A 27,943-nucleotide genomic window follows, 5' to 3' on the forward strand; every position below is an offset into this window, starting at 1 on the left:
GTATGACAACTTCCTTAAATGCCAACAACTAAAATGGACAGAATTGCGATTTGGGAGGAAATATATATATGGAGATCTTTTTTACTATTGCATATATATATGTTGTTCAAGGCAGTAGCAGTAGCAAATCCATCTACTATTATATATTAGATTTAAATATTCCCAAAGAAATGAAAAAAGGCCACCAAATGAATGTTTCTTAATCAAAATGCCACAGAGCAAAACAAAGTGAATTTTATTTGATAGGAGAGGGTGGCGGTTGCTTACTTTGCTAAGAAATACATCGGATTTTCTTCTTTTTTTCTCTCTCACTCATGTGTGTGTCCGAGCACACAAACACACACACACACACACACACACACACACACACACACACACTATATCCTGATAATGTTTGCTAAAGAGATTTAGGATCATATTCATGACCAATGCAGCGCTAGGTGGTCTGAGAGGAATCTTTACAGAATGTCTACTTCCCATTTTCTACCATGGTATCTTCCTTCCCCCAAAGAACTCCATGTGTTTATTACCAATATCACTTAGGTTATGGTTTTATGTATCTACATTTTCAGGTAAGTCTCTGATGCTTACTGCGATGAACAACACTAGGAGCTGAGATGTTGGTAATGAGGACATGGTGTTGATGGACGAAATTTCTCCAAAGAAACACCGTAGATAGCATGGTCGCTGGCCTGTATTTCACCACCACCTGGTCACTGCCTTGCAGTAGGAACATTTTCACAGAGGTTTTAAGTTAAAGCAATGTTGTCATAGGCAACTGGAGCTAAAGAATTTGACAAAGCTGAGGAGATGCTGGCTCAGACCTGTAATCCCAACTACTACAGAAGCTGAAATCTGAGGATCATTGTTCAAAACCAGCCCGGACAGGAAAGTCTGTGAGATTCTTATTCCCAATGAACCAGCCCAAAAGCCAGAGTGGAGCTGTGGCTCAAGTGCTAGAGTGCCAGTCTTGGCAAAAGAGCTCAGGGACAGAGCCGTGGCCCCAGTTCAAGACCCAAGACTGGCACACAAAACAAAACATAAAAACAGGAGATAGTGGGAAGCGAAAAAATAATCCCACTTTGTGGTTATTTCAGAACATCAGAAACAAATACATAGATAGCAAAGCTTGCTTTGTTTCTATCCCCACTTTCATTCTCTTCCTTTGGGGTCAGCCTAAAAACTTATTTTCCTTCTTTCTTTTCTTTTTGTCAGTCCTTTGGCCTTGAAGTCTGAGCCTGGGTGCTGTCCTTGACCTCTTCAGTTCAAAGCTAGTGCTCTACCACTTGAGCCACAGCTCCACTTCCGGTTTTCTGGTGGTTCATTGGAGATAAGAGTCTCAAGGACTTTCTTGCGTGAGCTGGCTTTGAATTGCCATCCTCAGACCTCAGCCTCTCGAGTAGCTGGGATGACAGGTGTGAGCCACCAGCTCCCAGCAAAACTTATATTTTCAACAGTGAATTCTTTATCTTTAATCTATTGACAAGACTGTAAGATAATTCTGTTTAGGCATGTGATGGGCAAAGGTTGGCAGAATAAATCTTTTTTGTAAAATTCATATTCACTTGAATTAGGTGTTTTCTGATTCAGTATCTTAATAATTATTATTGTATTGTTATTATTATTATAGGAAGCAACCAACGGCTGGGTGCTGGTGACTCACGCCTATCATCCCAGCGACTCAGAAGGCTGAGATATGAGGATCGTGGTTCAAAGCCAACCTGGGCAGGAAAGTTCATGAGACTCATCTCCAAGAAACCACCAGAAATCCAGAAGTGGCTCAAGTGGTAGAGCACTAACCTTGAGCAATGAAAGTTCAGAGCAGTGCTCAGGCCCTGAGTTCAAGCCCTAGACCCAGCGCAAAACAAAACACAACAACAAACATAAATAACCAACCAGTGATGTAAGCATTCTAACAAAAACTCTGCCTGGGAAACTATTACAAAACAAGAGAGAAAAACGCTCTATAGTAGAAGAGACAAGTAAAAAAAAATGGCTACTGGGAATAACTTCTTCTTAACACGTGCTTCAAATGTTGAATGTAGGATCCAGAATATGAAATGATTTTAAAATATCTACTACTTGAAGTTCAAAACGGACTGTGGGGAAAATGCTGGCATGTCACGATCTGAGATTGTGAAAAGGACATCATGCCTCATGCAAGGATGAAATAAAATTCCGATTCCTATGCTATGGTGGTGTCTTGTCATGGGTAAAACAGAGGCTAAGTGAGAGTCTGGGGTAGTCAACTACACAAGGTAATGGTTAAGGGTTGAGGCTAGATACCAGGTTCTCACTGTACTGAGACTGTTCACACTGAAAAACCAAAGTCTTTAGCTGTAGGTTAGAGGTCAACTTCAATCCTTGGGGTTCCTGATACTGAAAATAAGATTATCCGCCTCCCCCCCCCCCCGAACTTTTGTTCTTTGCATACCCAAACTAATGATTGCATCTCATGACAAGAATTGTGAGAGGAAACAGAGTGTAATAAGAACACATTTGCTGTTTTTATTGGTGCCGTTTATGGCAGTAATACTGAAAAAAAAAAAAAGAATGCAAAACAAAACAAAACAGAAAACAAAGGAACCAAAACCCAAAAAAACAGGTGGGTGACAACCCACATTTTTTTAAGAGTACATAAACTCCTGTTTTATTTTTATTGTGGCATGAATGATAACATAAAACCAAAAAACATGAAAATATACAACTTATATTACACTATGTGTTATGAACAAAATATAAATCTATAACTCTATGTTATATTTACATAATTATTTATTTTATTAAATTTCAAGTGAGATGGTAGGTTGCACATACTTTGTTTTAAGCTCCAGGCATTTGATTGTCTCTTTTCTATTTTTTTTAATTTTACTTGAAAAAATCCAAAATATTAGAAAGACTAAGACCTTTAAAGCCAATGGAGCTATATAAATACTGTTTTAATGAGCCAGTTACAGAAACACTGGGGAAAATATGAATCAGTCAGTAGGAAACTCAACAAGTTATCTTCAGCCTGGGAAAAATGTTAAAATTAAATACTATATAAGCCTGGCTAAACATCTACTCCCTACAAGACAGAAATCTCTGAACCACTTTAAGTGAGTTTCATTTTATTTTTGTTCCTTGCAGACCCCATAAATTTTATTAACTTGATAGACAAATATTTTTATAAACCTGTTTGTAAATATACAGTTGTTTCTTACAATTCAATAATTTACTCTGTAGAATGAATCAAAGTATAATTACTTTTGATGTCTGAAGTGGGGATATGAAGAGGTTTCTTCTGAGAATCATTAACAGCTCTGGATTATGAAAATATCTGACACTGGACCATAACATGGGCTAAGGGATACTTTTTCTGAAATGAATACGGTAAGATTCTACTCCAGAAATCAAATCGCTTACATCAAAGAACATTTAAAAAATATTTGTTAATTATGAGAGCATTTGATTTCAGTCATAACTCTATTCTTCAAGAGAGATTTTTTTCCCCCACATGGATAACTTAACTAGATGCCAAATGAAATTTTAAAATGCACTTGACTAATTTAAATATAAATGTACAAAAGTATAGTTTTTATTTAATCAGATTGTAGTAGCTAGCCAAATTACCACTAATTCACAAATGAGCAACTTTAGCCTATTTTTTCCCAGTGATTTATATTAGATTTATATTAAAACGTGAATACTTTTAAAAGGAACTGATCATAAGGATAAAATTCAGAATTCTGGCAAGCTTATTTCTCACTGCGTGTGTGTGTGTGTGTGTGTGTGTGTGTGTGTGTGTGCAAGAGAGAACAGATAGGCATAAAGAGGTAGGTAAGGAGAAAAAGAAGAGGGACACTGTTTAAGTTTGATCTTTTGACCTTACTATTTCGGTTACTTTAACTTTGTTGTCCTTGTTGTTGTTGTTGTTTGGGGAAAGGTTTGTATTATGGAGCACAAAAAGAATACAAGGTTTTAGGATCTCTTACAAAAACCATAAACCAATCCAATATCAAAACAGATAGCATGTTCACCCAGCTTGGTTCTATTCCCAGCCCCTTCAAGCAAGTGAACTGTACTTTGAGCGTTCGGAGGATTATTTTTGCTTTTGTTCTTTTCTGGCATGGAATGGGGTAGGGAGAACTGGAACAAAGAGAATTTGACATCCAGTGAATTAAATGTCACAACGGGAGAAGACAGACAAGGTACTGGGCTTGCTTTGTGTTTCCATTCATGCACAGTTTCATTTGGACATACACATCATTGTAATACACACCGAGTTTTAGCAGTGAAAGGTCACCATTAACAATTTCATTTTCCCCTTTCTGTTGAAACAAAATAAAACAAATAAACCAACAACAAAAAAGACCAAAACAGGGTTTGTTTGTTTTTTTTTCTTTCTTTTGTCAATTCACTGTTGGGTCAGAGCTGGTTTTGGCCATGTCTTCAGTGGGATTTTCCCAGAGCTAAAACAAAGTATTTTTATGGTCCAAACTATGAAAACAATGCATCTTTATAACACGAGGAAAAGTTACGTGTAAAAGGTAAACCCCACAAGTCAGGAGAAAGGTGGGAATGGAGACCAAGGACAATTTTTTAAAAAAAAAAATCGGTTTTCACATTGTACAGAATAATGATATAAAAGCGACTGTCTGGTTTTTCCCTTATTCAGAGTGCTTAAAACAAAACAAAAAATTGGCTCTAGATGGCTGTGGCAACTAAGTAATGAAAATGAGCAATGAGAGTTTAAGTTAATTCAGAGTTAACATGACCCTCCTATAAATTCACTCCTTTGAATTAAACACCAGAACTTAATAACATAGTTGGGGCCAAAATGATTTTTTTTTTAAAGGTGAGGGGAATTATGGATAGATGAAGATAAATTGAGTGGGTTAATATGTGTATGTATCTCACACACATATGGGCATATATGAATGTAAGTATTAATATATGTATGTGTTGGAGCTAGAAATTAGATTTAAATATCTAACGGCTTATTGGCTATATTTCCAAATCAGAGCAGAATAAAATAGAAAGGGAGAAATAAAATAAATTATACATAACTTACTAGTCTGGGAACAGCTGACCATTATTATTATTATCATTATTATTATTACTATTATTATTTTATCATCATCATCATCATCACAACACTAGCAAAAAGAGGCAGTTCAAATGAAAATACATCAAAAACAGAACAAAAACCAAACCTTTGACATGCAGGATATAATTAGCGCCCCTTGAAGCAAAACCCCAGATCAAGTCTTCTGAGAGAGAGAAAAACACAAACAAAAGCATGTTTTTTCCTTGTTGTTGCTTATTCATATGTGAAAAATCAAACTTGAGGGTGGTGTTGGGGTGTGTGTAGGGGGGCTGGGAAAATGACTAAAGTGAAGGCTTTAGCACATCGCTGCTACTGGTTGGGGTAGCTTACTGTCAAATCCTTCAACACAAATAATGATAGCAATTGACCTGAAATAATTTTACATGTATTTCTTATAGACCCTGTCACTGCCTTAGCAGGCTGGGGGGAAAAAAAGATCTACACCTGCTGTGCTGACACCCAAAGTCAGAGTTGAGTGATTTACCTTCCAGCAAACCAGCAAAGGACAGAGTACAGGCCAGGAACTGTGGGGTTCAGCCAGGATCCACTTTGCTGGGGTACAATGACTTTTAATCAAATCCTGGTCTTTATGACATGAAGAAAACACTTGGTTTCCGACTTGTGAAATGCCAGAGGCCTCCTCCTCGTGTCATGGAGAGATGGAAAAAAAAAAAATAGAACATTACAGAGAAGCATCAGTTCCATTTTCTGGTCAAGGAAAGGATTGGAATTTCTATTTCTGGGGAAATGCTGGAATATATGCCGTTGAAAATAATGATTGTTTTGCTTTGAAGTCTCAATGGGAGGGGCAAAGAAAACAAACACAAACAAATAACAACAACAACAACAAATCACTGAGTAGCAAACATTACTAGAACCAATTGTCCGGGGAGAAGGGAAGTTGGGGAGAAGTTTGCTAGTAGCTTTCTTGTTACACGAAACACACCTCTATTTTACAGGGCCACGTGTGTGTGTGTGATTGAACCAATGACCAATAATTTCCATCTTAGAAACCTAAAAAATAGAATTTCTGAGCCCTATAACTTGGTTGTCCTTTGAAGTGCAAAGTTAAGGTCAAGAGTCTGTCTAGACCAGTTATTTAGAAGCGTTCTGGGATTTCATCCCTAGATGTGGTTTAACTCACAATGGTTTCATGTTTTCCTATTTAGTACCATAAAATCACACACATACATACACACAAAAAATCCAAGGTCAGAAAATATTTTTTCTCTAAATTTCTTAATCTCTCTCTCTCTCTTTCTCTCTTTTCACCTGAGAACAGCACCTATAGTTTCCATTAAAAAAAAAAAAAAAGAGAAAGTCAAATCTCACCAGCTGCTGGTATTTTTAGTTTTTTTTTTTTTTCTTCTTCAAGGGATTGTCTAAGATATAAAACACTGTCCTAACTGAAGAAACAAAAAAGGAACAGGTACAAAAAAAAGAAAGAAGGAAAGAAAAGGGGGAAAAAAATGGTCAACACTTGGGTATAAATTTGTCACTTGCTCAAAGATGTAGTGTGGTGTAGTAGAGATAAAAGCTCATTAAAGGAAACAATTGCTAATTTTGTGGTGGATAGCAAGGAATTGAAAATCAGGCTCTTTTTTTCTTTTCCTTTTTTTTCCCCTTCTCTTCCTCTATGTACAGACCGCCATCTTTGAAACATAGAGACAGAGAAAGGTGAAGGAAAGTAGAGAGAAGTCCAGCTTTCCTTTTTTTTTTTTTTCTTTTCTGTCAGGTGCATTACAATAACAACTAAAATGAAAACAAACAAACAACAAAAACAAAGGACTAGGGGGAGGAAAGAAAAGAAAAAGGAACAAAACAAAACAAAAACCTTTACAACCCAGACCCTCCCAACCCCTTCCCCAAGTAAAACAAACAAACAAAAAAAGAACCCTTTTCTTTTTCTTTTAAAAATCGTAGCATAAAACAACAAAAACACATTCACAAAGCCACTTGTTGGCACTGTGTACCTGAGTGAGAATTTCTAGAACATCGTAGAACAAACAGCCATAAAGTTTATTTAAAAAAAAAAAAAAGAAGAAGAAGAAAAGAAGAAAAGATCCAAAAAATAAAAATAATAATAATAAAGTTGACGGGTAAGATTTCAGTGCTTGGAGTAGCAGCTGAGATTACTGGCATTGTTTTTACCCATAGCTTATTTCGATCTCTTGCTGTTGATCTTGTCTGTCTGTCTGTCTGTCTGTCGTCTCTGTGTGTCTGTCTGATTTTCCTCCCCGTGAGGTCGAGTCCGGCGAGGTCTCTGCTAGTGAAGACTCACGTTGGGAGCAGTGGGTGGACGGGGCGTTCGTGTGCTTGGCCACAGTCGGGCCGGGGTCCGCTCCGGGGGGGGGGCCGGCGTCCTGGGGCGCAGGGGACCCCCCCCTCCGCTGGCCCGGGCCCCCCCCCACCCCATCGGCTGGCCCCGGGGTGGGGGAGTCCCTTCAGTTGGCCTGCCCCACCAGGTGGTTCTCACTGTCACTGCCGAAGTCCACCTCGGGGTCCTCGTCCTCCTCCTCCTCGTAGTCCTCGTACGCGTCCCCGTTCTCCTCCTTCACCAGCGGCTCGGGGCCCTTGGCGCCGCCGCCGAAGGCGCCCTGCAGGCCGGGCAGCCCGGGCTCGGGGCTGCTGGACACGCTCGAGTGCTCCGAGGGCAGGCGCGGCGACGGCATGCCGGCCACGGCCAGCGCGCCCGGGTACACCACGCCCGCGGGCGCCAGCGGGAGCGGGGGCTGCTGCCTGCGGGCCGAGGGGGCGAGGGCCGGTCAGTGAGCGCGCGGGGGGGGGGGAGCCCCGACGGACCCCCGACGACCCCCCCATGATCCTCCCCGGGTCCCCCCGATGGTCCTACCCGATTCCCCCTGCCCCCCATGGCTCGCCCCGACGGTCCTCCCCAGGTCTCCCCGACGACCCCCCCCCCATGATCCTCCCCGGGTCCCCTGATGGACGATTCCCCCTGCCCCCCCATGCCCCCCCGACGGTCCTCCCTGATCCTCCCGGGTTCCCCCCCAGGCCTCCCCCCCATGGTCTTCGCTGGGTCCCCCCGACGGCCCCCCCCAACGGTCCTCCCTCATCTCCCCTCCCCCCGCCCGGGTCCCCTCGAAGGCCTCCTGACGGTCCTCCCCGATTCCCCCCTGGGCCCCCCAGGCCGGCTCCCGATGATCCTCCCTGGGTACCCCCGACGGTCCTCCCTGGATTCACAACCCCCCCCTCAGTCCCCGCCCCAATGGCCCTCCCCGGTTCACCCCCTCCCAGTTCCCCATGGCGCCCCCCCCCCCACGGCCCTCCTCATTCCCCCCTTCCCCAGCTCCTTCTGTCCCCTCCCTCCTCCATGCTCCATGCCCCCCCCCCCCCCGTGCGCCTGGGCATGCAAGGCAACACAGGCCGGGCTGAGATTACAGGAGTGCCCTCCTATGATGTCCAGAGTGATGGGTGCCAGCCCTGGGGCTCGAACTCAAGGCCTCAGGCTCCCACTGGGCTTCTCCGCTCCAGGCTGACTAACTGATGTTCCACCACTTGAGCCACACCTCCACTTCTGGCAACCGCTCTCTGTCTCTGTCTGTCTGTCTGTCTGTCTGTCTGTCTGTCTGTCTGTCTGTCTCTCTCTCTGTTGGATAACTGGAGATGAGTCTCCTGGGTTTTGCTGCCTGGGCTGGCTTGGAACTGTGATCCCCGTACCTCAGCCTCCTGAGCAGGCAGGTTAACAGCCATGAGCTGCCAGCCTTTGGCTTCTAATATATACATCTCTCTGTTTTTTCTAATATATATGTATGTGTGTATATGTATGAATAGAGATGTATATGCACATCTACATAGAATTGATAACAGCAAAGCCTCTGAAAGCATTAAAATAAAAAAAAAAAAAAACAGGGAGGAAAAGGACCAAGAAGACTCCTAGGTTTCTCACAGTAAACTGCAACAAAATTAGTTACTCAAGGATATCTTACTTTCTGGTAATTTTCAACCTCCTTCGGGGTACAGCTAGTAGCAATGGATTCGAGTGTGTGTGTGTGTGTGTGTGTGTGTGTGTATACACATACATCTATTATCTACATATATGTAAATATATATAACACGTAAAAACATGTTCTGTTCTTACATACATATGATTACCCATTAGATAGCTACAGATACATGACGGACGATAGACATATTCATATAAATAATATAAATTCATGTATATAATATAAATTAATATATATGTACACATATCCAATTATAAGAACATATATTCATATATATTCAAGTATGTCTACATCTGTTTGGATCAGGCGGGAGGCACCGTGGTCCTAGAAGCATATGGAGTTTGGCATCTTGATAACGCTGTGCAGAGGAGCAAGGGCTCCCTATGGGGCCCGAGGCCAATCCCCACCCGAGACCCGTCCCCACCTGAGCCCTGTCCCCACCTGAGCCCTGTCCCCACCAGAGACCCGTCCCCACCTGAGCCCTGTCCCCACCTGAGCCCTGTCCCCACCAGAGACCCGTCCCCACCTGAGCCCTGTCCCCACCCGAGACCTGTCCCCACCCGGGCCCTGTCCCCACCAGAGACCTGTCCCCACCAGAGACCTGTCCCCACCAGAGACCTGTCCACAACTGAGACCTGTCCCCACCAGAGACCTGTCCACAACCGAGACCCGTCCCCACCTGGGCCCTGTCCCCACCCAAGACCCATCCCCACCTGAGACCTGTCCCCACCCAAGACCCTGTCCCCATCTGAGACCTGTCCCCACCCAAGACCCTGTCCCCATCTGAGACCTGTCCCCACCCGAGACCCATCCCTACCTGGGTCCTGTCCCCACCTGGGCCCTGTCCCCACCCAAGACCTATCCCCACTGGAGACCTGTCCCCACCTGGGCCCTGTACCCACCTGAGACCCGTCCTCACCCGAGACGCGTCCCCACCTGAGACCAGTCCCCACCTGAGACCAGTCCCCACCTGAGACCTGTCCCCACCTAGACCCTGTCCCCACCCGAGACCTGTCCCCACCTGGGCCCTGTCCCCACCTGAGACCCGTCCTCACCCGAGACCCGTCCCCACCTAGACCCTGTCCCCACCTGAGACCCGTCCCCACCTGGGCCCTGTCCCCACCCAAGACCCATCCCCACCCCAGCCCCATCCCCACGAGGCCCGGTCCGTACCCGACGTTGAAGTACTGGCGCATCTCCTGCCGCCGGTTGCGCATGATGGCCTTGTACTCGCCGATGCGCAGCTTCTTGCCGTCCACCAGGCAGGTGCGCTTGGGCCGCGGCTTGTACTTGTAGTCCGGGTACTTCTCCAGGTGCTGCTTGCTCAGCCGCGCCTGCTCCTCGTAGTACGGCTGCTTCTCCAGGTTCGTCATCGCTTTCCAGCGAGATCCTGGGGCGCAAGGAGGGAGAGCCGGGTTAGAACTGAGATCTTGGGGCCCATGGAAGGAGATCCCAGTTACAACTGAGATCCTGGGGCGCAAGGAGGGGGAGCCTGAGTCAGAACTGAGCCAAAGGAAACATTAGAAAAAAATGTTGGCCCAGGACTGGTGCTCATGTCTGGAATCCTAGCTACTGAGGAGGCTGAAATCTGAGGATCACAGTTCAAAGCCACCCTGGGCAGGAAAGTCCATGAGACTCTGATCTCCAGTGAACCACCAGAAAACTGGAAGTGGAGCTGTGGCTCAAGTGGTAGAGCACCCACCTTGAGCAAAGGAGCTCAGAGAGTTTAAGACCAATGACTGATGGGAAGGGACTGGGGGCAGTGTGTGTGTGTGTGTGTGTGTGTGTGTAAATGTCACAGGCAGGGAGGGGGTGGGAAATGGCACAAATCTGGAAATAGAGGGACATGAGTTTGTCCAGTGAGCTTTGATGAAAGGGCAGCACAGGTATTGAGAGGCCCTGTATTCAAACTGTGTACACAAAGCCAGCAACACTTGGCAAATATATTATGTTATTTTGGCTTGAAAGAACTGTGTAAGAAAGGCTCTATGTTATATGCTTAATGGAATGGCCCAGATATGCCTTCTATTTCCATAACAGACCGGGACACAATTCAGTAGTGGACTAAAACGTAACACAAGCTTTGCCCTGGAGTTTGAATTTCTGTATTTGTTCAGTACTTTCCTGTGGGGGTCTAATACTTATAGTAAGAGTTCCCAGATCTCATACTTTTCATTCACCTCTAGATATGTAAGTATGCCAGTACTGATTATTATTATTATTTGCAAAACTCTTTATTGTAATTAAAATGCTCATATTTGTGAATAGCCAGTCCATGGCTATTTGCTATGAACTAAGACCTTTCCATCTGGGATTCTGTATTCCTTTTTCTTTGGATCAAAACCTTGCAAGATAATAAGAGCCTTTTCATAGCTGAGCAAATTGAGATTATGAAACTGGAGCTCTGGCTCAAACTCAGGTGTGCTTTAAAACATGGAAAAATATACATTCTGTACTTACATACATATGCCCACCAATTAGACAATTAGACCAATTAGATAGCTATAGATAGATGACAGATGATAAATGACAGATAAGCAGATAATAATGCATATTGACAGGTGGTAGATCTATTGATAAATGACAGAGGGAAAGAGAGAAAGAAGCAAAGCAGAAAGCAGAAATACCATCAGATTATTTTCTTGACAAACTATTTTCTATATCCAGGCCTTAATGATGACATTAATAGGAATTATTAGTTAGTTGATGCCTTTATGATGACACAAATTGATTTTCCTAGGCCTGAGAAAAGCCAGCTTCAAGCTTAATTAAAAACAGTTTCTGCTCATTTTCATTGTAGGTGTAGTAGAAGAGTTCAAGGTAGCAATAGAAAAGAATGAATGACTCACTGCGGTGGTAATAGGCTATTGCTGTATTTTAAAGACTGAATGGAACATGGCATTACAGATAAAGTGTTTGTAGGCAAACAGTCAGCTTAACTTGGCCCAAATGTACAGAGGGCCAGAAAGCAACTGGCCGAAGAAAAGACAGGAGAGACAAGCAACATGGACGTCCTCCCATCCAGAAGGCTCCCGCAAGGCCTCTAGACCAAAGTCCTGGGCCAAAATGGGACTCTTTTCTGAGGAGTTCATTACTTAGACTGATGGACCCACTGCAGTCCTGTAGCTACTGCCTTACTCTCCTTCCTGAGTCATCTAAGCTCCCTCTCCCAAGTTTCTGGACTGGCTCAGGACTCAGTCCCCACCTCTCAATCTCACAAGCAAGATGCTGACAATTCTCTACAAATGTGGAGGAATCTTCACACACAGATAGTCATCTTTACTGAAGTCTGAAGTCAAAGAGGGCGTATGCTCTCTCTCTGCCTCCAGCAGTCCTGTTGGAACTAGTATTGGTGTGCATAGTCAAATGAATATTACAAACATTTATATATAAACATATATTAGTATTGTTCTATGGTATTATTATTAACTACAATTAATGCTATTAATTATATTAATGTTTTTTATATATGTATATATATATAAACATGTTTCCTCAGTCTTGCTAGATGATGCTACTCTATTTACCCCAGAAACTCAGGTTATGGTTCTAGCTGTTGGGATTCATTTTTCTTTCGCAGATGTTGTTTAAACAGTATGGTTCAGTACTAAGCCAGTTAGCCCAGCCATCGTATTTTTACATAAAATCTAGTCCTTTCAGCAATGCTGTCTCTAGAGGTACTTGTGTGTGGCTTCGCTCTTCTCAGGGCACGTATAAATGTAGATAAGTTCAAATACTTGAGTTATTTTCATGGTGTAGCCTGCGGCATGTGTACTGGTTTTTGGAACCTCTAACAGGGAGGAAAAAGGCAAACTCACCATAAATAACTTCCTGGAAAAACAGGAATACACTGAAAAATGGATCAAAGATTATTGACTTCACATAAAATCTACTATTTTTATGCCAGTTGAGGAAGAAATCAGCATGTGTAGCTGAAATAGGAATCACTAAAGCTTTTTCCCTAAAGCTAAAGGTTCAGCAGTTCTAAAAGATTCAGTTTCCCTAAAGGAAAAGAATGCTGAAGTGATCTGATTTGGGATACAAGAACTATTTCTGTATTTCCTACTATGTGCTGTATTGCCCTACTATGGGCATAATGATGCACTGATGACTGAAAACACAGAAGCAAATGAGAGAGTCCCAGTTCCTGTCTCCTTGGGGCTCAGATTCCGCAGGGAAACATACATTGAATATTTAATTACAGAATCTACTCATTATGTCTGTGGGAAGCCCAAAGAAGTAAGCAGGTGTTTAATATGCAGAACAACAGAGGGCCAGGGGCGAATTCCTGTCATCCTCGCTACTCTGAAGGCTGAGATCTGAGGATCCCAATTTGAAGTCAGCCCAGACAGAACTAGAATCCAAATCAACTGGCAAAAAAGCCAGCGGGGAAGATGGGGTTCGAGTGGCAGAGTGAAAAAGGCAAGGTTGAGCCAAAGGCTCTGAGTTCAAGCCCCAGTACTGGGACCAAAAAAAAAAAAAGAAGATGAAATTCAAACAACTTCTGTAGATCCAGAAAGCTTCAGCACAAAAATGTCTCATGAGGAGGAGGAGGAGGGTGGTCAGAAAGAAAGAATATATCTTCCTGGGAAGAATGGCGAATATTTTCCTATGAACAAATTTCCTATGAGCAATTAGAGGAACTTACAGCCCATTCAAGAAGAAAAGCAACATATATATAGTGTATATAAGGAAATGGAGTACTAGACATATTACATTATATATAATGAGGAAATGCACATGTTTCCTAGATAATATTCTACTGTATTTACTCGAGAAGCTTAGGTTAGGCCCTATTTGGCAATATATTATATATAGTTATATACTATATATTATGTATAATACCATATTTACATATATTATTACATATGTACATGCTATATTATATATACATATATTATACAATGTACATGTTATATTATAATATATATTCTTAAGTAAATTGTTTTCCAACTCTATCAAGGTTTACAAAATATTTTATCTCTGTTGTTTTTTTTGTTGTTGTTGTTTTAAGTTTTGGGCTTGAACTCAGGGCCTAGGCACTGTTCCTGAGCTTCTTTTGCTCAAGGCTAGTGCTCTACCACCTTGAGCCACAGCTCCACTCATGGTTTTCTGGTGTTTTGTAGGAGATAAGAGTCTCATGCACTTTCCTGCCTGGGCTGGCTTTGAACCATGATCCTCAGATCTCAGTCTCCTGAGTAGTTAGGGTGACAGCTGTGAGCCATTGGTACCCAGCTTGTTTTAATCCCTTGACAATACAATTTCTCTCAGAGTATCACAGAGAACCCAAATGAATCCTCTCCTGTATTTTAAAATGGAGTCACGTACTAACTGCAGTATGTTTGTGTTGAGATGGGATCTCACCGTGTAGTTCCACATTGGCCTCAAACCCCCAATCGTTTTACCTCGGCCTCTTTGTGACTACAGGGATGTACTACCAAGCCTGGCTTACAAGTTTTCTTGCTTAGAATTAAGATAGCCTAAGAGCTCACGGGGACAAAATAGCTAACTCCTCTATTCTATGACATCCCAGAAGACAGCTTCAGCTGGGTAGCAAATCCCCATTTTCTTTTTTAAAGATGACTTAGAATGAGGAGAGGTGATTGACAGGTTCAGTTGGAGTTTCAATGGCTCTAAAGTTCTGGCAGCTCTTGGCTGCAACTGTAATAAAAATTGCCCAAGTAAACACATGCAACTTGGGAATGTTGGGAGATATATACATATATATGTCTGCATATATATATATATATATATATATATATATTGCTATATCCAAAGAAGATGCAAACAAGGTCTTTATTTGGGTGTGGCTGGCTGCTATCCCTAGACCCCTCTATACAAGGAGCACATCATCAGTTCTTTCCAGAAGGCTGCCATTTCAGCCAGGCACTAGTGGCTCACGCCTGTCATCCCAGCTACTCAGGAGGCTAAGATCTGAGGATCATGGTTCAAAGCCAGCACCAGCAGGAAAGTCCATGAGACTCTTATCTTCAATGAATCAGCACAAAGCCCAAAGTGGAGCTGTGGCTCAAGTGGTAGAGCACTAGCCTTGAGGACAAGGAGCTCAGAGACAGCACCCAGGTTCTGAGTTCAAGCCCCATGGCCAACAAAAATAAGATAAAAAATCTTTTTGAACCTCAGGGCCAGTGCCCTGACCCTGAGTTCAAGCCCCAGGACCGACAAAAGAAAAATAAAAAAGGCTACCATTTGGCAAGAAAAAATAGAGGAAGACAATTGGACATGTCTCCTGGTTCATGAAAGCGGGGTAAAAATTCATTCCTTTTCTGATGCTGAAAATAAGGAAAAGCACTCTAATCTCTCTCTCTTTTTTTCCCCTTCTAAATCTGGCCATCCTGTCTGAGTGGAGAGTTCGAGCCGGGTAACACTGTCATCTCGGTGGGGTGTGTAATGAATTTGCACGTGTTACACCGACTACTGTACAGCTAATCAGAAAAAGATGTTACCCCATTCCCTGATCTCGTGCCAAACAGTAAAAGGTGATTCTTTATGTTAACAATTTCAGCAGAATGGCTTATTAAAACCAGATTTTAGGGTATTATAAAATGTCAACTGGGATCCCTAGAGACTGTGTAAAATGTCAACCCAGCTCAGGCGCCTGTTTTAAGCAGAATGAATTAGCAGCGTGCTGGCGGAGGCTCTTATCCAAAACAATCAGGACAGAGGCAAACACACGGGGTTTTCTTTGTACACTCCTATGAAATGGCCCATTTAGAATGATCTCGTGGATATTTGAAGATCGCTTATTTCTTTTGAAAACTGGGGTTGACTCTTGAGGTCCCAACCCCCACACAAGTGTTTCTTTCTCTTTTTTTCTTTTCACCCACCAAACATAAACTCTCTATCTTGAATCAGAGGGATGGAAACGAACCTAGCACAGCCAAACTCCTAGTCTCTCCTTCAACTCAGGAAGGAATTCTTTCTACAGGTCAGCTGTTTATCATAAAAAATACTTGCTCAATTTCCGGAAGGATCACTTCATATCCTCAAAGCTAGCATTTTCCTTTAGGATCAACGTTAGGATAAAATTGCAACTGGTGACTACCAGTTTTGTCTGAACCAACCAACAGGAAAACAGTTGAGACAAAATCTGTATTTAGCTTGCAAGTTGGATACTTGTGGATTTCAGATCCAGGAATCACTTCATAGCATGTGAAAAAACAAAACTTTCACGAAATAGTTTAAGCTTTTCTAGAATTTTTCCATACATAGCAGGTATGTTGTTTTTAAAAGCACTGGTACCAGGGCCTGAACTCTGGGTCTGAACTTTTTTTGCACAAGGCTAGCACACTTCCGCTTCTGGCTCTTTGGGGGTTAATTGGAGATAAGAGTCCCACAGACTCTTATTTTATGAGAAGAGAAAATATAGTCATACACAAAGAGATCAGAGAGGGCAGAATTGCCAGAAAAAATATGCATCTCCTCTTGGCCAGTTCATTTTCATAGTTTCTCGGTAGACCTAAAGCATCACATTACCTTATCTTTTGAGAATAAATTCTTATCCTGCTCTCAAAATCATTTCAAATGAGAATATTGGAATGCGGAGTTATTTTGATCACATTAAAACACACCTTGTGGTGTGGGAGTTTTTTTTTTTTTTTTTGTCTTTGGTAAAAAGATGGAAGGGGTTACGAATCAAGATGCATACAAAAACCAGACACTTTTTTTTTTTTTGCTAGTCCTGGGGCTTGAACTCAGGGCCTGAGCACTGTCCTTGGCTTCTTTTTGCTTAAGGCTAGCACTCTACCACTTGAGCCACAGCGCCACTTCTGGCTTTTTCTGTTTATGTGGTGCTGAGGAATCGAACCCAGGGCTTCATGCAAGCTAGGCTAGCACTCTACCAATAAGCCACATTCCTAGCCCTGTACACAAAAACCAACATGTTGAATTCAAACTTCTGTGTACAACGATTTAAAGGTAATAAAAACAAAAATTTTAAAAAATGACTGTGTTTCGAAGTATTTTTAGGTGGTCAGTTTTTTAACTCAGAAAGAGATGCCATCTTCCTAAAGCTCTAATAAAATTTAGATATATTTTGTTATTTATTAAAGCTATCATTTTTCGATTCCTTGATTTTCTATTCCTTGATTTTCCAAATGATCTTTAAGTTGTTATACACAGGGGTTTCAATTCAATGTGTTAGTGAGTACATTGTATCTTGATCAATGTCACCTTTCCCAACACTCTCCCCCATCTCTCCCAACCCCAACATATCTGCTCAATTTTCCTGGATAACATCTTCTATTCTATTTTTATTGATTCTCTGTTAGAGGATGAACCATGAAAATTTGCCTTGGTTCTATCCTTCCACTCCGAATTATGATGATGAAGAAGACAGTGGTGTTGGTGGTCGAGATGAAGAAGTTCATGGAAACTTTGTTTCTTTCTTCTGGGATGTAAACTGACCTACAGAATACATCTCTTTCTAACCAGTTCCCTGCTTCCCACCTATCTTTTCTGTGCACTTTAGTGTCTGTATTTGCAGGGTGAATGTGTGCTTTGCTTCCTGGTTCAGCTCAAAGCTTGCAATGGCGCCCGTTTTTAACCTCTGGAATCACTAAAAATTTATCAAATATGACTAGTGTATAAATCAGAATGTGCTCTACACCTTATGCTGATGGTCTAAACTGGACTGCACACCCCATGCTCTGTCCACAGCCATGATGAGGCCCACACACCCCCCTCCATCTTCGTGGCAAAAGATCAACGGTCACCTCCGTGGAGTCCACAGAGAACAGGAACAAAACCAGCCAATCATGGGCTGGGAATATGGCTTAGTGGTAGAGTGCTCACCTTGCATGCATGAAGCCCTGGGTTCGATTCCTCAGTACCACATAAACAGAAAAAGCCAGAAGTGGCGCTGTGGCTCAAGTGGTAGAGTGCTAGCCTTGAGCAAGAAAGAAGCCAGAGACAGTGCTCAGGCCCTGAGTTCAAGTCCCAGGACTGGCACAAAATAAAATAAAGCAAAAACAAAAATAGCCAATCAGAATACCTGGTGGCTCATCTAAAAGGAGCTATTCTCTCCTCAGTCACCCCTGAAGTATTTGTAGATTTGCAAAAGAGAAAATACAGAAGTGGAGGTGTGGCTCAAGTGGTAGAGTGCCAGCTTTGAACAGAAAAGGAAAAAGCAAAAGGATAGCACCCAGGCCCTGAGTTCAAGCTGCCTGGGTTCCCTAACCAGTATCTTCACACAGCTTCAGAACATGGAACAATCGATTTCACATCACCTAATTCTTACCCAGGATCTTGCTGATGTTGGAGTTGTGCATGTCAGGAAAGGCCTGCAGGATTTTTCTGCGCTCATCTTTCGCCCACACCATAAAGGCATTCATGGGACGCTTGATGTGGGGTTCATTGCTTCCACGGCCCCTGGATTCCCTGTAAATTCTTGACTCTGAAACTCCCGCACTTCCTACGAGACAGGAAACAAACATGGCTTCAGTCAGCAGGAAAACTTGTGGTCGCTCTCTCCCTTGCCTTACTGGGTTTTTATTTTTTAGTCTATTAAAATATTTCAAAACAACAAGTCGTGGGCTGGGGATATAGCCTAGTGGCAAGAGTGCCTGCCTCGGATACACGAGGCCCTAGGTTCAATTCCCCAGCACCACATATACAGAAAACGGCTAGAAGCGGCGCTGTGGCTCAAGTGGCGGAGTGCTAGCCTTGAGCGGGAAGAAGCCAGGGACAGTGCTCAGGCCCGGAGTCCAAGGCCCAGGACTGGCCAAAAAAAAAAAAACAAAAAAAAAAACCAAAAAAAACAACAAGTCGTTCTGAGCTTGGGACTTCGAATTCTTAAGACAGATGCTTATTTTTGAGGGTTTGTTTTTTCCTCCTTGATAAGCCTTGTGGTGGTAAATGTTATATTTGTACTTCTAATGTTAAAAGTTTTTCCTTTAATTCAATGGACTATGGTCCATTTTTCCATTTGATTTCAAGAGCTCACAAGATTCATATATACTATACTATGTATTATATATGTTTAATATTATATGTATAATACATATGTTTCTTGTGAGCTTTTGAAATCATAAATATATGTATATACATATGATTTTTGATGCAATTTCAAAAGGGACCAGTTAAATAGGCATGCCCGTACTGCAAAAATTAAAAAAAAAAGAAATTAACTAAACTGTGAAATATCCATCCTTGTGGCAGAATGGATTATTCAAGGTGAGTCTCTTCTACTTAGTGAATGTCAGAACATAAAGAATATAAATAACCTAAATGAAAATGTGATAGAATCATGAGGTTGAAACTACAATATGAATGCTTTTCTTTAATAGGATGAGCTTTTCTTTTTTTTTTCTTCAAATTTTTATTATCAAACTGATGTACAGAGAGGTTACAGTTTCATACGTTAGGCATTGGATACATTTCTTGTACTGTTTGTTTGGGATGAGCTTTTCTTTGAAGTTATTTGCTAATATGTGCATGAAGCATATTGTTTCAATCAAGCTAGTCCTTTTCCCCCCAAAAAACAAATCTATGAAAAATATAGGGGAAAAGCACAATTAATAATTATATTACTATGGTTTCTTTAAGAATTTTTATTACCCTTTCCCTGGGTGCTAGTAGCTCATATCTGTAATCCTAACTACTCAGGAAGCTGTCTGGGGTTTGTGGTTCAAAGCCAGCCTAGGCGTTCATGGAAGACTCATCTCCAACTAACCACCAAAAAGTCAGAAGTGGAGCTATGGCTTAAGTGATAGAGAACCAGTCTTGAGTGAAAAAGCTAAAGGACAGTGTTCAGGCCCTGAGTTCAAACCATCATCCTGACACCAAAGAAATCATCCAAAATGAAAGTAAAAAACAACAACAAAAATAGGCTATTTCTCACTATGAGTCATATATATATCCTTTAGTCTGACAAAGGGGGAAATCTTTTACATACAAGCATGACTACACTGAACAAATCTAAGTCCCACACACTTGGGTGTTGGAATGCTGATTGCCACCAGAGTGTATTTTATCATGCTAACACGTTAAAATTTATGAAATGTGTCATTACCAGTCATTATCTCTTTTATTGGCAAAAATTAGTGCAAGTCTATGGCAACGTCTTTCTAAAATGGGTTTGTAACTAGCGCTTGATCACACGCACATCTGCCTTTCTTATTCCTACACCTTGCAGCACCATTGGGACATAAAAGACACATTTGTGACTTCATCAAATCTAAACAAGCTCTTTATATGTATGTAGGCCAGGTTGTTCCTGGCAGGGCGGAAGAGGAAAATAGAAAGGAAACATTGTATCAGATGGCAAACAAAAGCAGATTGTTTTTAGCAATCCTTCTGAATCAAGTTTAGTTGGGGGGGGGGGATGAGGACACAGAAAAATTAGTGTGGTATCGATGGAAACTTTTATTATATTATGCCTCTTCTAGGTTTGTCCTGATGCCACTACTAAGAGCTCTACTTTTTCAACAAGAGCAAAGTTGAGGGTTCAGCCATGTAGGGGATGTCAAATACACGGATAACATTTCCCAGGGGGAGGGGCTTTCTTTTCATTGCTCCTCAGCTGTTCTGTGATAAAGACAGTGTTGATTGATTAGCTGTGGATTTGCAAAAAGCAAAGACAATAAGATCGCGTGAGCTCCAGCGCTGGCTTCTGCTGGAGCCCCTCTGGGTTAGGCAGGGTGTGTATCTGTGAAGGAGCAGGGAAGACATGGAAGCACCTATCCTGAAAAATGCCCTGTGAATCAGAGTCTGACCAGCAGGAACTGAGGACTGAGCTCAGAGACCCCATTTCTGAACAGCTGGTCTATGGTATCAACAGGAGGCCAGGGAGAGATGGGGGACAGGTTGATGAAAGGCCTTTTGGTTTTTGAATGCCATCATCTTGAATCTAATTTGTAGCTCTTGCTACAGATCCCAGTGGCTTTGCAAAAATAAAGAAACAGGATTCCCAACTCTTAGGGTCAATCGGTTGATCGGCCTAGAATTTCCAAGTCTGGGTGAGGAATTAAGGAAGATGGACAAGACCTGCTCCTGCAAGCACCAATCAGGTATCATGTGACCTTGCTGTCTAATTGACAGCAGCTTCAATGGCACCCTCCTCCCCGCCCCCCACCACGTTACCACGTTATAGCAACGGATATACAATATATGGCCACCCACCATCGGAATCTCCGCTCATATTGAAATCCATGATTGTATGGCTAAATTTTCCTTCTTCATTCTGCTTGGCGGCCAGCTGCTGCGTCAGGCTTTCCAGCGTTGTTTTCTCCTTTCAGAGAAGAGAAATGGAAAATGAGAACCTGGAAATGATAAGCATTCAAAGCCATTTTATTCCCCCTGGGGTGTCTCTAACAGATTCAGCTTCTGGAAGGAACGAGAGCTGCTAACATAGTCACCTTGGCCTGCTCAGTACATTAGACTGAGATAACTACAGTAAGGAAATCAAGAGCAAGATTCTTTTTTTTTTTTTTGAAGGAAGTTTGATTTTTCTTAGAAGCCCCTGGAAAGTCTTGGCATTTCAGTTTGGTATGCCTAAACAAAAATGTGCCGAGGATCCCCAATCACTAAGTAGACACAGAATGTTCACAGAAGCAACCTGCTTTCTATTTGGAATGCTTGTTTTCTTTGTAGCTAGGCAGCTGAGCCCAGGAGTGGCAGGGTAAGGCTCCCAGTAGTCAGGTGACCAAATGATGAGCGTAGGATTCATACTGGCTGGCTCTGGTTACCATTACTCTAAATACCATCTGCATTTCTTGTGCACAGGTAATGCAGACATTTAAATATTCATTGCTAATTGCTTGTACTTCTCTCGGCGCATCCACAGTGAACTCCTGCTACTTGGACCACAATTTGACTTGAATTTGCTCAGCCTAAATACTCAGTTGGTGGATGACTGGAGATAACACATACCAAAATTCTATCTTCAAAGACATCCAATCATTTGAATGCAGGCAATATGTGATCTGAATTCACAGATCACAGAGGCTCACACCTAGAATCCTAGGTACTCAGGAGGCTGAGGTCTGAGGATCTCGGTTCGAAGCCAGCCTTGGCAGGAAAGTCTGTGAGACATTTATCTCCAGTTAACTACTAAAAAGCCCGGAAGTGGAGCTGTGGATCAAGTAGTAGGGCACTAGCCTTGAGCACAAAGGCTCAGGGACAGCACCCAGGCCCTGAATTTCTTTAAAAAAAACAAACAAACAAAATCAATTGGGTCTTGTAATAGTCGCTTAAGCTTCTTTAGAAATATATATTACCTTTTCCAAGGACCATAATCACAACATCTGCTTGTGAATCATATGCACACAATAAAATGTTCACAGAAAATAATTCTATTACAGGTAAACGTAATGTTCTTGCAAAGCACTAACAGGATATTGAAACATTTGTAGTTTCAATGCTACAAAATCACTGACAATACTACGACTGTACCAATTAGGTTAAACAACTTTCTTAAGTCTACAGTCTTTGCATCAAACTGTGTACATGATTTAATAGAAAAAAATGCATTTTTAATCACTGATCAATACATAATGGAGTAAGGAAACAAAGTAGAAAATAGCATTTACTTTTACAGAATTATGTAACCACAAGTTAGAAATGAGTTATACATTTAAAGCCATGGAACTTTGGAGGGTGGGGTGGAGATGCGACTCAATTGGTATAGAATTTTCTGGGCAAGTGCAAAAGCCCTGAGTTCAAGACCAGGATTGACAGGAGGAGGAGGAGGAGGAGGAGAAGAAGAAGAAGAAGAAGAAGAGCTTGACCCAATTTGTTTTGAGTATGGAACTGGTATTTTTAGCTGTTCTACGTTCTGGAATTCTTTTACTCAGAGTCTGCTATCTCTATTCAGAATAGCTCAGGAGCTACAAAGGACACTAGTTTAACAGACTCTCTTTACAGTAAATGTAGCTGTTCAAAGTAAAATACGGTTACATTACACACACACACACTCACATACTACATCAATATGATCTGATAGCTCTCAGGCCTGTAAAGACTTCACAGCACTTTCTTCAAGAAATGTCGTAAGGATGGACTAACACTCAGGCACTATTGTTATTGATACCTTTGTTTTGTTTCGCCATGGCTCCAGTCTTATTTTTTTTACTAGTTATGTGGATAGAAAGGTGGTCTTCCTGCCCAGGCAGGCTCCTGAGTGTGAGACTCACCTACGGTTGGAAACTAGTCCTGGCCCACCCTGTCCTGCTCTTCACTGAGAAGCTGCCCCCTGAACTTTTACTGTCTGGATTGGGTTCAAACCCCTGATCCAAAGAAGCTCCCCAGTAGCCAGGATTACGGGCAGAAGCTCCAACTCCCCCGCCTTGCCACTCAAGATTTGCATGAACTGGGGGTGGGGGGTGAAAGGAAAAGACTGCTACATATTTTTTTTTCCCTAGAGAATGTTCCATTCTGGAGAGCAAAGATGTTCAAGAAGAAATAGCAAAATGAAGGTCATCAGAGGAGGAAAGGAAGGGAATGCCAACCGTCTTCTCAGGTTCTAAGTTCATATCTGTTGTTCTTACCAGCACCTGACTAAGATGCTGACATTTGCAAAGGATGAACGAAAGACACAATGGTTCTTTAATTTTTTTTAAACAATCAGTGACCTCTAACTACATATCTAACTGCTTCTAAAGCACATGGAATACTAAAGTTCATTTAGCTACAGCAAAGTGCAGCTTGCCACCCTTCTTGAGAGAACACCAGCGAGAGACAACAGACATCAACATGGTGGCAAGATGCACGTGTAACTGTAGAATAATGTGGTCAGAAAAAGAAAGAGACAGACAGACACATACACACACACACACACACACACACACACACACGGTGACAGAGACAGAGAGAGACAGAGACAGAGAGAGATGGAGAAGGAATTAGGATGTAAATCTGAACGTGAACAGGATTAGATTATAGAAACCTTAGCAGACAATGAATTCAGAGGGACAAAAGAATTTACATGACAAGGAAGAGATAACACCCCATATCAAAATGGATCCCACAGTTAGTTTTGTATAGTTATGTCTCAAGGTAGATATTAAGTTCGGAAGTGGCTAGAAAGAAGGGTAGATAACAAAATGACCCTCTGAAAGGGTTAGTTGGATTTCAGAACAGTTCTCAATGGTTAATTTAATAGTTCTCAACAGTTAAATTCACTAACTCCCAAGTATTAAGAAAACCTATTAAGGGGCTGGGAATATGGCCTGGTGGCAAGAGTGCTTGCCTCCTACACATGAAGCTCTTGGTTCGATTTCCCAGCACCACATATATGGAAAATGGCCAGAAGGGGCGCTGTGGCTCACTCAGGTGGCAGAGTGCTAGCCTTGAGCAAGAAGAGGCCAGGGACAGTGCTCAGGCCCTGAGTCCAAGGCCCAGGACTGGCCAAAAAAAAAGAAAAGAAAACCTATTAAATATTATAAAGTACAATTATTGATGCACTCAAAAATTCCTTCCCCTCCATTCATTTGTGTGTGTGTGTGTACGTGCAGACGCAGGTACTGGGGCTTGAACTTGGCCTCAAGCTCTCCTTTAGCTTTTACACTCCAGGTGTTCTCAATCAGAGAAAGGAGTCTTTGATTTTCTCCATCATTGTCAGATCTCAGCCTCCTGGAATAATGAAGAATTATAGGCATGAGCTACCAGTGCCTGGCTTTATTCCATTCCCTTTAACCTCCACTATCATCAGCCATCCCCTTCCCTAAAAGAGTTCACAATATATGTGGACAAAAGTTTGCTGAGCACAGTGAAAGTCTGAAGGAAAGATTACTGGCATTAAAACTCAACCATTTACGATTCTTCTCTTTAGTTGCAATATTTCCTCTTTCAAAAAGTTCTTTTCAACACCAGAGACACCACTGATTCTGTAATTTCTCCTAATTAAACATCTCTGAAATAGAAGCCACTGCAAGCTAATAATGGCAGGAGGTAATCCAGTAGGAAAGGGGTTGGCTGGGAAGATGAAGAAAGTAGCGCACGCCCAAGTTTGGGGAGACAGAAATAAATGTTCAGGGGCCCAGTGACAGTATTTACTTTTCTTACAGTCCTGGTTCCAAATGGTTCTGATAACCTCTTTAGTTAAGAATTTGTACAGATACATGGCACTACATACTTGGTTTTATTTTGTTTTGGTGCCAGACTTGGGACTTGAACTCACTACCTGGATGCTGTCCCTGAGCGCCTACTGTACCACTTGAGCCACAGCTCCAGTTCTGGCTTTTTGGTGGTTAATTGCAGATATGAGTCACATAGATTTTTCTGCTCAGGCTGGCTTGAGCCATTAGTCTCACATCTCAGCCTCCTGAGGGGCTAGGATTACAGGGGTGAGCCTGAGGCACCCTAGCTTTGGGCAGCATTCTAAAAAACAAATCTCATATAAGACTTAACTATTTTCATTACTCATTATTATTCAGACTTTAAGCTGTAACATGTAGGATTCATTGGTCTTTTCTTCCCTACCCTTTTTCCATTTGAGAGACAGCAGAAATCATCATCAACAACAACAACAAAAACATATTTAAGGAACTACTTGCCAAAATTCTGAACATCTCTGAATAATTTAGAGTAGAGGGCAAAAAAAATTACTACAAAATGGTCAAGATGAGAGTCCTGGGCACTTAAAAATAAAGACCAAACAAAATGATCTGTTTTTATTGCTGTCAAAATAAAAACTAGCAATTGGAGAGCAACCAGATTTCATTTGGAAAGATGAGTTCTGTCTGGCTAATCAAATCTGCAACAACTCTGCAGGTTTGCTGAGATCAAGAGGCAATATGATATTATGTCCATTATTCCTCGTCCTCTAGTGACCTGAGCAATTGGAATGAGTCAGATCTCAGCTGTAGAAGACAAGGAAGTTATACACTAGAATTGAGAATGAATAATTCTGAAATCCAACATCCAAAGTGCCATTATTAAATATGGAAGCGATGGTGGAAAATCAGCAGCTGTTTCTCTGGCTCTGTGTCTTAGCCAGTGACTGGCACAGTCATTGTGTGTTGTTTGCATATGGTGCCAAACTATGGTGGAGATCATTGAGGAGATTCAAACAAGATCTAGAAGGACGTAGGATATTCAGTACGGATCCACACTTCTGCTTTTGATGGCACAAAGTTTTCAGGGATTAATGAGAAGAAGGCACTGGTGAAGTTAGGAAATAATGGGTTTGGGTACCAAGAATAGCACATTTTAACCAAATTATGACATCCATGTATCTGTCTATTTGTCTGTCTGTGGGTCGGTCTATCTATCTATCTATCTATCTATCTATCTATCTATCTATCTATCTATCTATCTCTATCTATCTCTCTCTCTCTCTCTCTCTAGATATAAGAACTGTTTATCAATTAATCTAGCTATCTAGATAAATAGATACAAATACAGACAAATAGATACAAATATAGATATCCATTTAGCTACATATAATACCTAGATCTATCTCTGCACAGAGAGATCTAGATAGAGGTATATCTGTTTTATATAGAAATTTATATATAACACATATAGACAAGATAGATTTTATTATTTATTTATTTATTTGCTGGTCCTAGGCATTGAACTCATGGCCTGGACACTGTTCCTTAGAGGTTGGGTTTTTGGGCGTTGTTTTTTTTTTTTGCTTCTAGCCTTTTCTGAGTAGTTTATTGGAGATGAAAGTCTCTCGGACTTTCCTATCCAGGCTGGCTTTGAACTGTGATCTTCAGATCTCAGCCTCCTGAGTAGCTAGGATTATGGGCATGAGCCATTGGTGCCCTGTTTAGTTATCATTTTAGACAGGTCAATTTACTTCCCTGAGTCCCTGAATCCTAACTTGTAAAATGACCTTTAAATAGGCAATTAATTTTCAGTAATTTTCAGACATTTAAGGAAGATACGCTTCTGATCCTAGAGAAAACCTTAATGGGGAATTTGAGAGTGTGAAGACTCATTCTAACACATGGGTACAGCAAGAACAGTTCCATGTGAATACTGAGTTCTTCACTATCTTCTGTTCTCAGTGGTGAAGGTGGGGAGACAAATGTGAATTTTAAACAATAATTTGGATTAATACCTTTCAAAGCTGTTGTGATTTTTTCCCTTGTCTATCATCTGCTATAGTATATTTATTTTTCCCTTTTCATATTCAGCATGAAGAATTATAGCTCTATAATATAAGCCTGATGATATATTTAAAGTGAAAAATTCCCCTTCTTGGTTACTTTGATAGACACAAAAAAAATCAACTAAAAACAGTTTGCAAAAAAAAAATCACTATGTTGATATTTCATACAGCAGACAAAACAAAGGAACACACACAATCTACACCTTACAGGAGGTAAATATTCCTTTAGGTCCTTACTACTAGATTAAATATCATACCAGTAGATGGTCCTCCAGCATTCCCTGAAATGGGCACTCATGCTTATGCAACTTCTTAAATTAAAAAAAATTAAGAAATGGAAATTAAGGGAAAAAAAGAAGCAAGCTTTGTTCCTCACCAGGCACCAGTACAGAGAAAGGAGGTGGGGTGGGGAGGAGGAGGAAGAGAAAGAGAAGGAAAGAGAGAGGGACAGACAGAGAGAGAAAGAGAGAGGGGAAGAGAGAAAATGAGAGGGAGAGACATAGAGAGGTAGAAAGACAGGGAGAAAGAGAGGGAGAAAGTGGGAAACAGAAAGAGAGGGAGAGAGAGGGAGGAAGGGAGAGAGATGGAGAAAGAGAGGTAGAGAGAAAGATGGAGAGAGAAGGAGAAGGAGATAGAAAGAGAGGGAGAGAGGAAGAGGGAGGGAGAGAGAGAGAGAGAAGGAGGGAGGAAGGGAGGGAGGGAGGGAGGAAGGGAGGGAGGGTGGGCTTTGGCTCAGCCACCACAATGGACATGCTGGAAACAAAGCTCGCAAAGCTATTACGCTCATAAAAAGCACATGCATGAAATGAC

At 41.9% G+C, this 27,943-nt stretch overlaps 1 protein-coding gene across 12 annotated transcripts in view; it reads right to left on the reverse strand.

Annotated features, from left to right (window-relative positions):
• Positions 1-7,533: 7,533 nt before the first annotated feature.
• Sox5 (SRY-box transcription factor 5) overlaps positions 7,534-27,943 on the reverse strand; it is an 884,924-nt gene continuing 864,514 nt past the window's right edge. For all 12 annotated transcript variants that reach the window (XM_048335235.1, XM_048335237.1, XM_048335233.1 and 9 more), the window contains 4 exons: positions 21,193-21,301; positions 18,311-18,484; positions 10,228-10,444; positions 7,534-7,828 (listed from right to left, as the gene is read on the reverse strand). In XM_048335235.1, coding sequence (XP_048191192.1) covers positions 7,534-7,828; positions 10,228-10,444; positions 18,311-18,484; positions 21,193-21,301 — 795 coding nt within the window. The remainder of the gene's footprint in view (positions 7,829-10,227; positions 10,445-18,310; positions 18,485-21,192; positions 21,302-27,943) is intronic.

This window comes from Perognathus longimembris, chromosome 27, assembly GCF_023159225.1.
Source record: "Perognathus longimembris pacificus isolate PPM17 chromosome 27, ASM2315922v1, whole genome shotgun sequence".
Classification (NCBI taxonomy): Eukaryota; Metazoa; Chordata; class Mammalia; order Rodentia; family Heteromyidae; genus Perognathus; species Perognathus longimembris.